This window comes from Eschrichtius robustus, chromosome 9 (assembly GCF_028021215.1).
Source record: "Eschrichtius robustus isolate mEscRob2 chromosome 9, mEscRob2.pri, whole genome shotgun sequence".
Lineage (NCBI taxonomy): Eukaryota > Metazoa > Chordata > Mammalia > Artiodactyla > Eschrichtiidae > Eschrichtius > Eschrichtius robustus.
In genome coordinates, this window is record NC_090832.1 from 108,050,924 (window position 1) to 108,066,862 (window position 15,939).

General features: G+C 35.2%; 1 protein-coding gene across 1 annotated transcript in view; it reads right to left on the reverse strand.

Annotated features, from left to right (window-relative positions):
- The window catches only part of LGSN (lengsin, lens protein with glutamine synthetase domain), a 67,913-nt gene that overhangs the window by 5,734 nt on the left and 46,240 nt on the right, over positions 1–15,939 (reverse strand). Inside the window, exons 4-5 of the mRNA XM_068550855.1 lie at positions 9,348–9,477; positions 6,688–6,885 (exon numbers count right to left, since the gene is read on the reverse strand). Of these exons, the coding sequence (XP_068406956.1) occupies positions 6,688–6,885; positions 9,348–9,477 (328 nt within the window). The remainder of the gene's footprint in view (positions 1–6,687; positions 6,886–9,347; positions 9,478–15,939) is intronic.

The following is a 15,939-nucleotide window of genomic DNA, read 5'->3' on the forward strand; positions in this document are numbered from 1 at the left end:
GAAATTTATTTTCTTACAGTTCTGGAGAGTAGAAGTCCAAGACCAAGGTGTCAGCAGGATTGGTTGTTTTCTTCTGAAGACCTCTCTCCTTGGCTTGTAGATGGCCATCTTCCTCACATGCTCTTCCCTCTGTGTGTGTGTTTCCTAATCTTTTCTTATAGGGACACCAGTCATATTGGATTAGGGCCCATTCTACAGAACTCATTCAACATTAATTACCTCTTCTAAAACTCTGTCTTCAAATACAGTCACATTGTGAGGTACTAGGGGTTAGAACTTCAACATATGAATTCTGGGGAGACACAATTCAGCCCATAATAATATACTGACCAGTTTCCATTTTCTTCAGGGTCCTAATCACCACCTGCCATGTTGTGTAATACATGTTTACTGTCTTTCACCACTTACATGTTAGCTCCAGGAGAGCTTACTTATTATGTATTTACTTACTTGCTATTGTATCCCCAGTACCTCCAAGCAGTACAGGCATATCATAGGCACTCACTGGCTATTCCTTTAATAATTTAATAATTAATGTGATTTAATTATTTAGCTAAGTAATTAATACATCATGTGATTTGACCTTGTCTAATTAAAAAGTAAAAATTGGCATCACATATTTTGATATGTATCCTAAGTATCAAATTTTCATTTAAAAGTTTAATTCTTTCACCAAATATGAGAGTCCTATTCAATCAAATTTCATTTTCATAGCATCAACTAATCTGAATTTTCTGACTTTCTTTTCTTCAAATAAATTACACTTCTTAGTTACAATTAAACCTTTTGTTCAGCCCTTCCCAGATGTGTATGATAGAGCATACATGTGTATGATAGAAGAGCAGACAGATATTTGCCAGTTCATGGGCTCATTTGTTTTTCTTATACTGTGGCTCCTGAGATGTGCTCTCCTTTCCCATCTCCTTAGAGAGCTAATAAATTAAATCAATGTGCTTTTATAGAGGAAGTTTTATGACTGTGAGTTTTTAAGGTGAAAAATAAGAAAACATGAAAAACCAAGCAAACCTCAAAGCTCTATAACAGCTAGAAAGCCTTGGAGAAATGTCCATGTTCCATGACAATGAGGACAAGTTTCAGTTACAGAGAACAAGCCATGGTCACTTATAAAAGGTAAGTTAAATAGGTGTTTGGGCTTTCAGAAAACTCATTTCAAAAGAGGAAAAGTGCCTTTGAGAGTACACTCTGTAATACATTCAGCTTAGGGATGTCTGCCATATTCCTTTCCTTCATCGACCCGGCTGCTCTGAGAGCCACACTGTTAATGCAGATGTGACCCCACCTTTGGCCACATCACATTAGCCCAGCAGTATTGGAAAATGCGGGTGGCAGAATAACCTGGTATAAAAGCCTGGACAAAAGTAAAAACAATAAAAGGTGAGGGTGGGGGGAGCTATTCTTTGAAAAAATACATTTTTAATAAATTCAAAGTAGTTATTACAGAGAAGAAAATACCACATTGAAATTCCTTACACTTATTTTGGAGATTTATTTTTATATTTATTTTGAAATTATTTATTGGTGGTTTGTTTGGAGTTGTAAACTTTCTGGTATTTGGGGCCTGTAAAAAATCTAGCCCTGGGCCAAAGAAGAAGACTGTGAATTAATCAAGTTGAATCAATCAATAATTATACCCACACCCCTTGTCATAGTTGATTGGTGAGAAGAGAGCTCATGACACAGTTCTTTTCTCAGATATTTTGACTTGAGACTAAATAATGGTAAATTCCATTTCTCTTTTACGGCTGAAACTATATAAAACAAAGGTCACAAACTGTGAAAGAGCCAGTGTAATCAGCAGATGTTTTCTCATTAGCCTTCCCAGTGTTTGGAAATTTTTTAAATTAGTTAACACTTCAATATCAGAAAATTTCATATAAAAATCTTGAGTTCAACCTTCTCTTGAAAAAAGAGAAAGATTTGGCAACACTGGGTGAACATTTCTCTGCAGCAACCATTGGCTGGAACTCTGAGGTGACCTTCAAATGGGATATGTATGCATCTTCTAATTCATGGGTTGGCAAATGTTTTCTGTAAATGGCCAGATAGTAAATATTCACAGCTTTGCAAGCCATGTGGTCTCTGAGTGAGTAGCACTCACTACTTTCTCACCAGCACAGCTCACTCACTGGCATTATCTGCCTGGCCCCTGTGGCATTTGTATTGATAGTCCCTGATGCTTGGAGGCTGTTGGTGCTCATGTTCTTCACTTCATGGAGAAATTCATGAAGCCAAACACAGAAAGAGACATTCATGAAGCCACGGAGAAATGCAGACATGAGAGATGGTATGAATTGCCCCCGAGGATGTTGACACCATAACCCTGGAACATGTAGAATACGTTAAACTGCAGGGCAAACAGGACTTTGCAGATGTCATTAAGGTTATGGACCTTAAAACAGGGACATTGTCTTGTATTATTCAGGTGAGCCCTTAAAAGCAGAGAACTTTCTCCAGCTGTAGGCAGAAAAGAGGTGTGGAAGACACGAGGAATTCAGAGAAATTCCAAACATGAGAAATATCGGAGGCACTACTGGCTCAGAGATATAGAACCAAAGGCTTCCAGGAGCTAAGGGCCACTCCAGCTGGCAGCCAGCAAGGAAACAGGAACCTCAGTCCTATGACTGCAAGGAACTGGATTCTCCCAACAATGTGAATGATCTTGGAAGTGTATTGTTTCCTAGAATCTCTGGCTAAGAACTAAGATGGCCAACACCTTGATTTTGGCCTTGACATACCTGAAGCAGAGAAATCAGCTGTGCAAACCTAGACTTCCAATGTACAGAACTGTGAGATAATGAATTGTGTTCTTTTAAAATGCTAAATTTGTTATGGTGGCAACAGAAAATTAATATATATGGAGTCCTGAGAGTGTTCACTCTCAGGCTCTATGTCCTTCTTAGGCCCTGTGTGTAGTAAAGAATTTAACCTTGCCCAAAGAGAGCTCTGGCCTTTACCCTTGGCCCTGACTGGTAATCTCTAAGCCCTTAGAATGTCCTGCCTGACAAGAGTGCCTTTGTTTTCCTTGTGTCTCTGGCCACACTAGAAAGTCCAGCAATGTCATTTATTATTGAGTCATGTGGTATCAGCTTGACCCCAGTGGAGCTGGAGAGTGAGGTCAGCCGTGTGGCCAGTTGACTGTGGAGCTCCAATAAAGACCTGCACACCAAGACTCAGGTGAGCTTCTCTGGTTCGCAATACTCCATTTACATTGTCACACACCAGTGCCAAGAAAATAGTGTTGTCCATGACTTCAGTGGCAGAGGACAAGTGGGAGTCCCATGCTTAGAACTTCCTTGGACTCTTCATCATGAATCCTTTCCTTAATTGAATTTAATCTGTATTTTTTTTCATTGTAATAAACCATAACTTTGAGGATAATAGCCTTTGGTGAGTTCTGTGAGTTCTTATAGTTAATTATCAAAACTAAGGTTAGTCTTAGGGAACTCCCAATCTTGAAATTGGTTTCAGAAGTGAGAGTAGCCTGATAGACACTGTATCTCTAACCTTAAACCCTGCTATATTTCTACCTTTCCAAACCTTGTTCGTTCAACCTTTTCATCATGGATTCCTATGTGGAATAAATAATTTTAAAATTAATTTCTATCACTTGGATCCCAGAGATTTTTGACCAATACACTCATAGGCCAAAATAGCTATATCACTATTGATAACCCATAAATTTAGAATAACAGAATTTTTAGTATCTGGTCTTACATTTAGGTCTTTAATTCATTTTGAATTTATTTTTTTTGTATGGTGTTGGAGATTGTGCTAATTTCATTCTTTTCCATGTAGCTACCCAGTTTTCCCAGCAACACTTATTGAAGAGACTGTCTTTTCTCCATTGTATATTCTTGCCTCCTTTGTCATAGATTAGGTGACCGTAGGTGCATGGCTTTATCTCTGGGGTTTCTATCCTCTTCCATTGATCTATATTTCTGTTTTTGTGCCAGTATCATACTGTTTGATTACTGTAGCTTTGTAGTATAGTCTGAAGTCAGGGAGCCTGATTTTTCCAGCTCTGTTTTTCTTTCTCATGATACCTTGGCTATTCAGGGTCTTTTGTGTCTCTATAAAATTGTAAAATTTTTTGTCTAATTCTGTGAAAAATGCTACTGGTAATTTGATAGGGATTGCTTTGAATATATAGATTACTTTGGGTACTATAGTCATTTTGACAATATTTTTTCTTCCAATCCAAGAACACGGTATATTTCTCTATCTGTTTGTGTCATCTTCAATTTCTTTCATCAGTATCTTATGGTTTTCTGAGTACAGATCTTTTGCCTCCTTCGGTAAGTTTACTCCTAATTATTTTATTATTTTTGATGTAAATGGAATTGCTTCCTTAATTTCTCCTGATCTTTCCTTGTTAGTGTATAGGAATGAAAGAGATTTGGGCATATTAATTTTGTATCCTGCAACTTTACTGAACTCATTGATGAGCGTTAGTAGTTTTCTGGCAGCATCTTTAGGATTTTCTATATATAGTATCATGTCAACTGCAAACAGTGACAATTTTACTTCTTCATTTCCAATTTGGATTCCTTTTACTTCTTTTTCTTCTCTGATTGCCATGGCTAAGACTTCCAAAACTATGTTGAAAAACTCTTAGAGGAAAACATAGGCAGAACACTCTCTGACATAAATTGCAGCAAGATCTTTTTTGATCCACCTCTGAGAGTGATGAAAATAAAAACAGAAATAAACAAATAGGACCTAATTAAACTTAAAAGCTTTTGCATAGCAAAGGAAACCATAAGCAAAATGAAAAGACAAACCACAGATTGGGAGAAAATATTTGCAAATGAAGTGACAAACAAGGGATTAATCTCCAAAATATACAAACAGCTCATGCAGCTCAATATCAAAAAACCAAATAATCCAATCAAAAATGAGTGGACGATCTAAATGGATATTTCTCCAAAGAAGAAATAAAGATGTCCAAGAGGCACAAAAAAAGATGCTTAACATCACTAATTATTAGAGAAATACAACTCAAAACTACAATGAGTTATCACCTCACACCAGTTAAAATGACTATCGTCAAAAAAGCCTACAAACAATTAATGCTGGAGAAGGTGTAGAAAAAAGGGAACCCTCCTGCACTGTTGGTGGGAATGTAAATTGATACAGCCACTATGGAGAACAGTATGGAGATTCCTTTAAATACTGAAAATAAAACCACCATATGACCCAGCAATCCCACTACTGGGCATATACCCTGAGAAAACCATAATTCAAAAAGAGACATGTACCAGAATGTTCACTGTGGCACTATTTACAATTGCCAGGACATGGAAGCAACCTAAATGTCCATTGACAGATGAATGGATAAAGAATATGTGGCACATATATACAATGGAATACTACTCAGCCATAAAAGGAAAGAAATTGAGTTATTTCTAATGAGGTGGATGGACCTAGTCTGTCATACAGAGTGAAGTAAGTCAGAAACAGAAAAACAGGTACCATATGCTAATGCACATATATGGAATATAAAAAAACGGTACTGGTGTACCTAGTGGCAGGGCAGTAATAAAGACACAGACGTAAAGAATGGACTTGAGAACATGGGGGGTGGGAAGCAGGAAGCTGGGATGAAGGGAGAGAGTAGCACTGACATATATACACTACCAAATGTAAAATCGATGGCTAGTGGAAAACTGCTGCATAGCCCAGGGAGATCAGCTCGATGCTTTGTGATGACCTAGAGGGGTGGCATAGGGAGGGTGGGAAGGAGGCTCAAGATGGAGGGGATATGGGGATATATGTATACTTGTAGTTGATTCACTTTGTTGTACAACAGAAACTAACACAACATTGTAAAGCAAGTATACTCCAATAAAGATATAAAAAATAAAAAAAAATAAAAATAGAGCTACCATATGATCCAGAAATCCCACTCCTGAGCATATATCCAGAGCAGACCATAATTCAAAAGGATACATGCACCCCAATGTTCATTGCAGCACTATTTACAATAGCCAGGACAAGGAAGCAACGTAAATGTCCATCAACAGAGGAATGGTTAAAGAAGATGTGGTACATATGTGCAATGAAATGTTACTCAGCCATTAAAAAGAACAAATAATGCCATTTGCAGCAACATGGATGGACCTAGAGATTGTCATACTGAGGGAAGTATGAAGGGCAGAGAAAGACAAATATCATCTTATATGTGGAATCTTAAAAAAAAGGTACAAATGAACCTATTAACAAAACAGAAATTGAGTTACAGATGTAGAAAACAAACTTACATTTACCAAGGGGGAAAGGGGGGAGAGATAAATTAGGATTAACATATACATACTATATATATAAAATAGATAACTAATAAGAATCTTCCGTATAACACAGTGAATAGTCAACACTCTGTAATGACCTATATGGGAATAGAATCTAAAAAATAATAATAATAATAACAATTTTACTTTTAGAAAAGACTTGAGAGATCATGCATTGCAACCCCTCCATTTTCCAGATGAGCAACCTAGTGGGGAAAGAAAACTGTAAAGCATTTTATAAATGATAGGTGTATAAATTATTTTAAGTGTTCTGACTTTCAGGCTAGCATCTTCAACCAACAACACAATATCACTAATTCAAATACAAATTTGGGATTAGCAACTAGACCCATATGCCAGTTTGTCCCAGAGTCCTTACCAGTATAGCTGGAGTTTGGGTGAAATTCACCAGCAGCAGCGCTAGCTGATGCTTTGAGGGGCAATGGCTTTATCACTATTGTCTGATCTTTGGAGTCCTTGTCATCTTCTGGCAAATGAGATTCAGCAGAGCCAGGTCCCATGACTGGTTTGTTGGTATCCCCCAATTTGTGACACACCATTTGGTTTCTAATCCTTTCTGTAGAAATAAAGAAAAATGTTAAGATCTTCTGCCCATTTTTGATTAGGTTGTTTGTTTTCTTGATATGGAATTTTATGAACTGTTTGTGTATTTTTTATATTAACCTCTTGTTGGTCTCATTGTTTGCAAATATTTTCTCCCATTCCATATGTTGCCTTTTCGTTTTGTTGATGGTTTCCTTTGCTGTGCAAAAGCTTTTAAATTTGATTAGGTACCATTTTTTAATTTTTGCTTTTATTTCTTTTGCCTTGGCCTAAAAAAATATTGACTGATGTAAGAAAATATTGCTACAATTCATGTCTTCTAGGAGTTCATGGTGTCATGTCTTATATTTAGGTCTTTAAGCCATTTTGAGTTTATTTTTGTATATGGTGTGAGAGAATGTTTTAATTTCATTGATTTACATGCAGCTGTCCAACTTTCCCAACACTGCTTGCTGAAGAGACTGTTTTTTCTCTATTGTATATTCTTGCCTTCTTTGTCAAATATTAATTGACCTTAGGTGTGTGGATTTATTTCTGGGCTCTCTATTCTGTTCCATTGATCTATATGATTCTTTTGTGCCAATACCACGCTGTTTTGATTACTGTAGCTTTGTGGTATTGTCTGAAATCTGGGACGGTTATACCTCCAGCTTTGTTCTTTTTCCTCAGGATTGCTTTGGCAATTCTGGGTCTTTCGTGGTTCCATATAGATATTAGAGTTATTTGTTCTAGTTTTGTGAAAAACGTCATAGGTAATTTGATAGAGATCACATTAAATCTGCAGATTGCTTTGGGTAGTATGGCCATTTTATCAAAATGAAATAGACATTTCTCCAAAGAAGACATACAGATGGCCAGCAGGCACGTGAAAGGATGCTCAATATCACTAATTATTAGAGTAATGCAAATCAAAAGTACAATGAGGTATCACCTCACACCAGCCAGAATGGCTATCACCATAAAGTCTACAAATAAATGCTAGATTAAAAAAGGGAACCCTCCTACACCTTTGGTGGAAATGTAAATGGGTGTAGCCACTATGGAAAGCAGTATGGAGGTTCCTTAAAAAACTAAAAATAGAGCTACCATATGTTCCAGCAATCCCACTCCTGGGCATATATCCAGAAAAGATGAAAACTCTAATTCGAAAAAATACATGTACCCCAATGTTCATAGCAGCACTATTTACAATAACCAAGACATGGGAACAACCCAAGTGTCCATAAACTGATGATTGGTTTAAGAAGGTGTGGTATGTGTGGTATACATATATATATATACATATATATATATACAGTGGAATATTACTCAGCCCAAAAAATGAAATATTGCTATTTGCAGCAACATGGATGGACCTAGAGATTATCATACTGGGTGAAGTAAGTCAGACAGAGAAAGAGAAATATATGATAATCACTTATATGTGGAATCTAAAAAAGTAAGACAAATCTATATACAAAACAGAAATGGACTTACAGTTTCTGTAGTAGATTTAACTGTTTTCATAGGAACAAACTTATGGTTACCAAAAGGGAAAGGGAGAGTGGGGAGGGAAAAAATTAGGAGTATGAGATTGACAGATACACATCACTATATATAAAACTCATAAACAACAAGGATTTACTGTATAACACAGGGAACAATATTCAATATCTTGTAATAACCTATAATGGAAAATAATCTGAAAAAATGTATATAACTGAATCACTTTGCTGTACACCTGAAACTAACACAATATTATAAATCAACTATACGTCAATTTAAAAAAAGAAAGAAAAATGTTTAAAAATGTTGGCACTGTTTTCAACTGTCTTTCAATATGATGTAAAGACGAATACTTGAGAAAATAATTTATTCCTAGGCAGTGACATACCAAATAAGGGGCAGTGGGAGTAGTTCACCCTGGTTTTAAGCCATATGGGGTTGCGTTTTCTGTAGATAATTTTAAAACAATAATAAAGTTTACAAAAGCCTAACTGCATTTTATTGTTGCCATGCACTGGCCATTTGTACTGTCCCTGCCTTGGAACACCACTCTTCCTAGAATTGAGACTGTTGTCCAAATCAACTCCTAGTTTCAGCACTGTTTCAAATCCACTGGAGTCTAGTTGGACTTCCAACATGTGTTATGAAAACTTGATCCACATCTTTATTGTGGCCTCTCTCAGTAATGATCTTTGTACTCATTCTCAGAGCAGAAATATGCTTCTCTTCTTACTCATATGTTCCTTCTGTTCTGTACTCTTTTGTTCACACTACTATTTTCCTAGTTCTACTCCCTTTAAATTCTTATTATTTTTATATATTTATACTGCAAGCCTATATTTTCCTTCGTTTATGTTGCCTATGTAGGAATAAATTTTCTTTCTTTCTTTGCTTCTCCCATAGAAGAGAAGAAAAATGTTTTATGAAGAAAAGACCAAATGGAGATTGTCTTTGACTACGTATTCTTGAGGGATCATAGTAGCAAGATACCTTTTGAGTTGGGTATATCCACTTCTCCTATTTCAGTTGGAAAAATATGTAGTTTAGTGTCTTCCTTTCTTGTCTTTCTTAATTTACTCATCCTGCTGGCTTTAGTCTCATTACCTTCATCTCTGGTGTCCTGTAATAATTAATAAACAAAAAGTCAAATAACAGATCATGCATACAATGAAATTTGGAGGTCAAGAAAAAATGATGATATAAAAATGACTCTAGTTGACTTTAAAAACAACGTAAATTTTGTTGTTTCCACATCCACTTGAATAATTCAAAATCAAGAGGCTCAACATTCTGCTGACAGGATGGATTTTCTGTATCTCCTTTTATATGTGGTACAAAAAATATCACCAAATAAATTAAAATCTTGCCCTAGTCAAGATTTTCTATATTTTTTACTCTGGGATATTTTGCATTATTTATTCTTAAGTAATTTTACCAAGCCCATTTTAGCTTTAAAAAGCCCTCTTTTATAATTTCTCTCTCTCTTTTTTTAGGATCTCTAATGTTTTTGACCAGAGACATAAGTATTATACCTAAGGAATTAGATTCTCCTCTTCTTACCCTCATCCTAATTGCATCAATATTTACTTCAAAAAAGCACATGCTTTCATAAAATTCTATTTTGTGACTGTATTTTATGTATGTGAAACAATGTCATGCTCAAACTGTTTTATAGCTTGGGAAAACCTAAAGAAAAACGTATCAAAACAAAATAACCTAACTTCAACACTCTAGTTATAATCTTTGACAGGATCCCTTGACAGAGCTGTCAAGGGCAATTCCCCACGGGGAGCTGGACAGTGAGGCAGGGGCTGGGAATGGAGAGCTCTGGTGTCTCTGCCCCATCAGTGGACAGAATCATCCTTGCAGTCCTGAGTCACAACTGAAATAAATAAGAATTTTTTTAAATAAAAAGCTGGCATTGATTTTTTTCATTATCCACTTTTATTTTTAATTCACTGAAATAATTTTTAAAAGAATCAATTATTTTCTACTCAAATGGCTTGATACTCTATGCACATCATAATGTATTGACTACAGATTCTATTTTAAGTTTTGTTTAGGGGTCACTACTTCTACCAAGTCAACTTTTCTGTTTTTTTTTTTAATGAAGTGTAATTGACTTACAATATTATATTAGTTTCAGGTGTACAATATTCAATATTTTTATAGAGTATACTCCATACAAATTTATCATAAAATATTGACTATATTTCTTGTGCTGCACATTACATCTTTGTAACTTATTTATTATCTACCTAGTAGTTTGTATCTCTTAATCATCTACCCCTATTTCACCCATCCCTCCCCACACCTCTCCCCTTTGGTAGTTTGTTCTCTGTATCTGTGAGTCTGTTTCTGTTTTGTTGTATTTGTTCATTTTTTAAAAATTCCACATATAAGTGAAAATATATAGTACTTGTCTTTCTCTGTCTGACTTATTTCACTAAGGATAATATGGCATATATATATAATGGAATGTTATCCAGTCATAAAAAATGAAGTTTTGCCATTTGCAACAACTTGGATGAACCTGGAGGGAATTATGCTGACACTGGTATTTTTAATGTTTTTTTTTTTAAAACTCCTCATTGTGGTTTGAGGTGAGACTGTCAGGGTCAAAAACTATATTCTAAAATGTTTTGAGCTAGTTTCTTTTTGAAGAGCTATTTCTGAAGTTTCCATCCCTGGAGGCAAGTTATAAATACATGTCCAGAGTGGTTGCTGGGGTACAGCTGTACCATTTGTCAATTAAATCAATTCAATCTCTGAAGACTAAAAGAAGAAACATGAATTTAACTGTTTTGTGTCTACATGTAGTTATGATACATTGTTCTTATTGTTACCACGTTTTTTAAAAAGATATATTTCATAGGTTAAATCTTTGTGTGATTTTTTTTCAAGGAACTAATATTTATTAAGCACTTAATGTATACTAAATACCAACATTATACTTTAAATTTTTAAAATTTTATTATGGTTAGAACACTTAACATGAGATCTAGCCTTTTAAATTTTGAAGCAATTTTTAAGTTGGACGAACTTTTTTTTTAACATCTTGTGTGATTTTAAGTTTCACTTTTTAGAAAATTGTGGTCTTTCACTACAGATAATCTTATATTTGGATCAGGTGACATTTATTGTTATAGTCATTTATTTTTTTCTAGTAGTTAATAATTTTATTCAAATATTTGTGTAAATTTTCCCTATGCACTTTGGATAGGATTCTGACAGTGACATACTAGCCTTATTGTATATATTCACAATTTCTAAGATTGCATTTCCAGAAATATACATTATATAGTTGTAATTTTGGTAAATGTTTTTACATATTCATGTCTCTGGTTATTTTTAAGAAGTCGTCTTTAGAAAATGCCGTATTAGGCCAGTTACATAAATTTCAAAGGAAACTGAGCAGACTAATATTTGTGTTAGTTTGATTCATTAGGTATCCTCTCATACACAGATTGATGGAATCAAATGAAACAAATTTTAAGATTTCTTCCAGCTTCAAACTCTAGCTGCAACCAAATAACAAGGTGCTACAATTGAGCACTCTGTCAGGCACATTTCTTCAGCATAACCCTCAAGATGGTAGAATCTCCATCCTACAAATGAGAAAAGTGAGACTCTGAATAACTTGCCCAAGGCCTCAAAAGTGAAAGGAAAGTAGAGAGTATTGATGCAAACAGGCCCTCTGGTTTCCAAAATGCCATTCTGCTTCCTAAATTTCAGAGACTCAAACCCAGAGAATGTTTATTTTAGTAATTTTCACCTGCCTTCATATAAACCAGACCAAAAGAGAAAGTTTATTAAGAGAAAAACAAGGACAATTTATCGAGTTCCTAAACTGAGAATTTCACCAATAAAAATCCTAGAACTAAGTCATAGTATGTGCCTCTGACTCCAAAATAGATGCTCAATTTTTTTTCAAATGAAGAATACATTTAGTTCAGTCCTTTGATTTTCCTTTATATATGAAAATGATCATTTCTATAATAGTTCAAACAAATTTAGTGGATCCCTGATTTACCTCACCTCCAATAAGTATTTTTATTCTCTTTAATCTCTTAACTACATTTAGTTACAATGTGAATGATGTTTCAGTAAAAAAATCTACTAGTCAAGATTCATGTGATTTGAGTCCTAATTCTGACTTTTCCACTAAGTAGCAAGTCCTCTGGATCCTTGGTATTTTCATCTGTAAACACTGCTATAAGTACAATTCCCAAAAGTATATTAACATTTTACAAGTATTTTTATAACCAAACAATATGTTATATCTTATTTAATACTCACAACTTCCAGGGAACATTTATTATCACCTACATTTTGCCAAGGCAGAAACAGGTTTATCAGGGTTAAATGATTTGTTCAAGGTCATATGACTGCCAAGGAAGAATGGGAATTATCTGGGGAGCTTCCCACATCACCATAGAGGACAGCCGAACTAGATGAAATTCCACTTCTATTTTATAAGATTATCTGTATGACTTGTAAAAATTTGTTCACTCAACTCCCTCAGTTACATATTCTTCTACAATTATATTGTGTTTTAATAACTCTTTCCTGAATAAGGGTTAAAACCATCTTAAGTCACTATCAGCTTAAACTTCATCAGTCCAAACAATGAGGACTATGGGTAAGGTAAAGTCAAAGACATAAAAATAAATAAAACATGGTCCCTTTCATAAAGACTCTTACAATCTAGTATAGGCGATAAAGTTGTTATTGAAGTTGAAGGTTCCCATGTTACAAAGAAAGAGATATAGTTAGGCTATCCTAGTTCAGAGGCAGCAAACTCAATGCTGAGCCGGTAACAGAGACTCAGTGGGCTGTGTGCTGAACACCAGAGCTGACATCTATCCAAGGAAGGAACCAACTTGTGGCTCTAGCCAATAGTTGCCATGACAAAATGTGGCCCTAGTGATGTCAGTTTTCCAAATTTCCAAGGAATGCCAGAAATCTGGATTTTCATTTGAAATTTTATGATTTTTTAAATGTTGGCAATCAATTTAAAGTATAAAGTAGGTAGTAAAGAAGAAAAGAAAGATACTCAACTCCCATATAGCCAGATCTCAAAAAGACTGGAATGTTGTTCAGAATATTCAGCAGTGCTAGAGGCCCTGGGCACAATGATAGCAGCAGAGACCACCTATCTTTTCCCCAGCAGTGGTGGCTAGTACAGATGGTCAAGATATTTAACCATTAGTACAGATAATAAAAATAACAAATATTTTTATTTTACCTACTATGTGTCAGCTCTCTTCTAAATTCTCTGCGTTTCGTCTCAGAACAACTATTTGAGATATATACATTGTCATCTCCATTTTAGAGATGAGTAAAACTGAGTCAAAGAAAGACTAATTAGCCCACACATCTTGTAAGTGGTAGAGCTAGGACTCGAACCCAGGAAATTGGCTCCAGAGCACAAGTGCTTAACGCATTGTTAATGAATACGGTCAGTCAGAATGCCCCAGAATCATTGCTGGGGTGCTGGGAAGCCAGGACAGGATTCTAGAGGGTCCCTGCAGGACCAGGTGTTAATTCTTTAGTAGATGGATTATGGAGAGGTATAAGGGTCCCAGGGAAACAGTAGGAGAGCTATAGAAGTTCAGAGGGTTGGGGTACCTTCAAGGGACTCTTGTCAGCAGCTGTTTACCAACCAGTTTAGAAATGTTTATCAAGTAGTTGACATTACAGGTGCAGCCGACAAATTTCCTGGTTGCACTGTTAAGTCGAACAAGCAGTGCTTGATGCGTAGTAAGTACTAAATAGATGTTAGTCATAATTATCTTTACCCAGGCACCATGCATTACTGAGGATCCCTGCTTCAAAGATACCTTTTTCTAGGCTACCTCATGGGCCCTTAACTCATGAGAGATGACTTCTATTCAGTCAGGCTCTAATCCCTCCCTTTTCTAAGCATTTCTAGACTCTGAACACAGTAAACTAGTGGAACCTCTCAGAGAGGTGAGGATATGTCAAGTAGTCTGAGGGTTAGTGGGGAGCCAACATACTCATGCTTGTAATCTACAGCACTACTATTAAACAGGCAGACTGTTTTATAAGTAGGGTCTTCAGAGAGTCTTCAGGGAAACTAGGCCAAGCTTAAACAGAAGAGGGGACACTTGAACTAAAGATAGAAAGAAGTCAATAAACAAAGCTGGAAAAACCATGAGCATAAACACAGATATGTGTGAACATGCAAATCTAATTTATGTTTAATTTGGACAGTCTCAAAATTCTACTACAACAGGTTGACTCTGATTTCTTTTGATATTTCCACCAGAGAATCTTTTCACACTTCAGATACGTTTCTACTATCATTCTATCAGATAACTTCAGTTCATACACAGGAATGGCCTTTAAAGAATATTTCATATTACAAGATATTTTTATAATTCATGTTTTTCTTATCACAGCATTTCCTTTGAAAATTGTTTATATGGCTTAATATGTTTGTCATTTTGCATTTCCACTCTGTGGCTGATCAAGTTAACTAAAAGATTTAACCTAAACGGTTACTGCCAAGCATTAAATTTAGGCATAATTTGACCTAATAAGTTCCTTTCCAATGAAGTAACCAGTGTTATTTAAATTCTAGATATCACTGATTCTGTTCATTTACTTTTAATTTTCTCTAACAGTTACATTTTCAATGTCAATACTTTAAAAATCTTTGTTTTAACCTCTGTATACTGGCTATAGTCTGAGGTATAATCATTAATGCATTTACCATACACTCTGATTTTGTTGATGAGGGGAGATGCATGAAACAGCCAGCAAGAAAAAAAAAAAATAACCCACATCCCTACATCAATATTTTTTGTTTCTTTTTTTATTTTTGTTTTTGTTTTTGTATTTGCTTGCTTGCTTTTTCATGTACCTCCCCTCATTAATAAAATCAGAGTTTGGGGTTGACATGTACAAACTGTTATATTTAAAATGGATAAGCAACAAGGACCTACTGTACAGCACAGGGGAAAAAAAAGCCACATCAAGTTTTAACCTGTGTTAGAAATAATGTTAAAAAGGATCAGTGATTATCAAATTTAAAAGAATATATCTAAGAGAAAAGAATTTCAGTTTCCTTAAAATGTATTCTTCAAAGAAAAGGGGAAGAAATGTGTTCAAAATATTTGCAGAAAAGATGTTTCAAAGAACACATTGTAAACTTACATCAGCTTATCTAAAAATATCCATACCTATTAAACACTATTCCTACTTCCAGTAACTTGGTCTAAGAAAATAATTCAAAATATGTAAAGTTATATGCATGTCCAGTGCCATCTTTGTTACAATAGTGAAAATTTGAAAGCAGCATTAAGTAGGAAGAGTTAAATACAGTGTGGTAATTCTCTTCAATAATTCCCCATTTAAAAGTACGTGCTTCCATTTCCCACATTTTTCACTTAGATTACCACAGTCATTACCGACTTTCTTCTTGCCTTCAGTGTTACCATTCTCCTACGCATCCTCCAGACTTCTGCCCATATCACTTCTCTAAATCACAATTTTGGTCTTGTTATTTCTCTGCTTAGGATACTTCCACAGTTTCCCATCTCCTTCAGGAAAAATT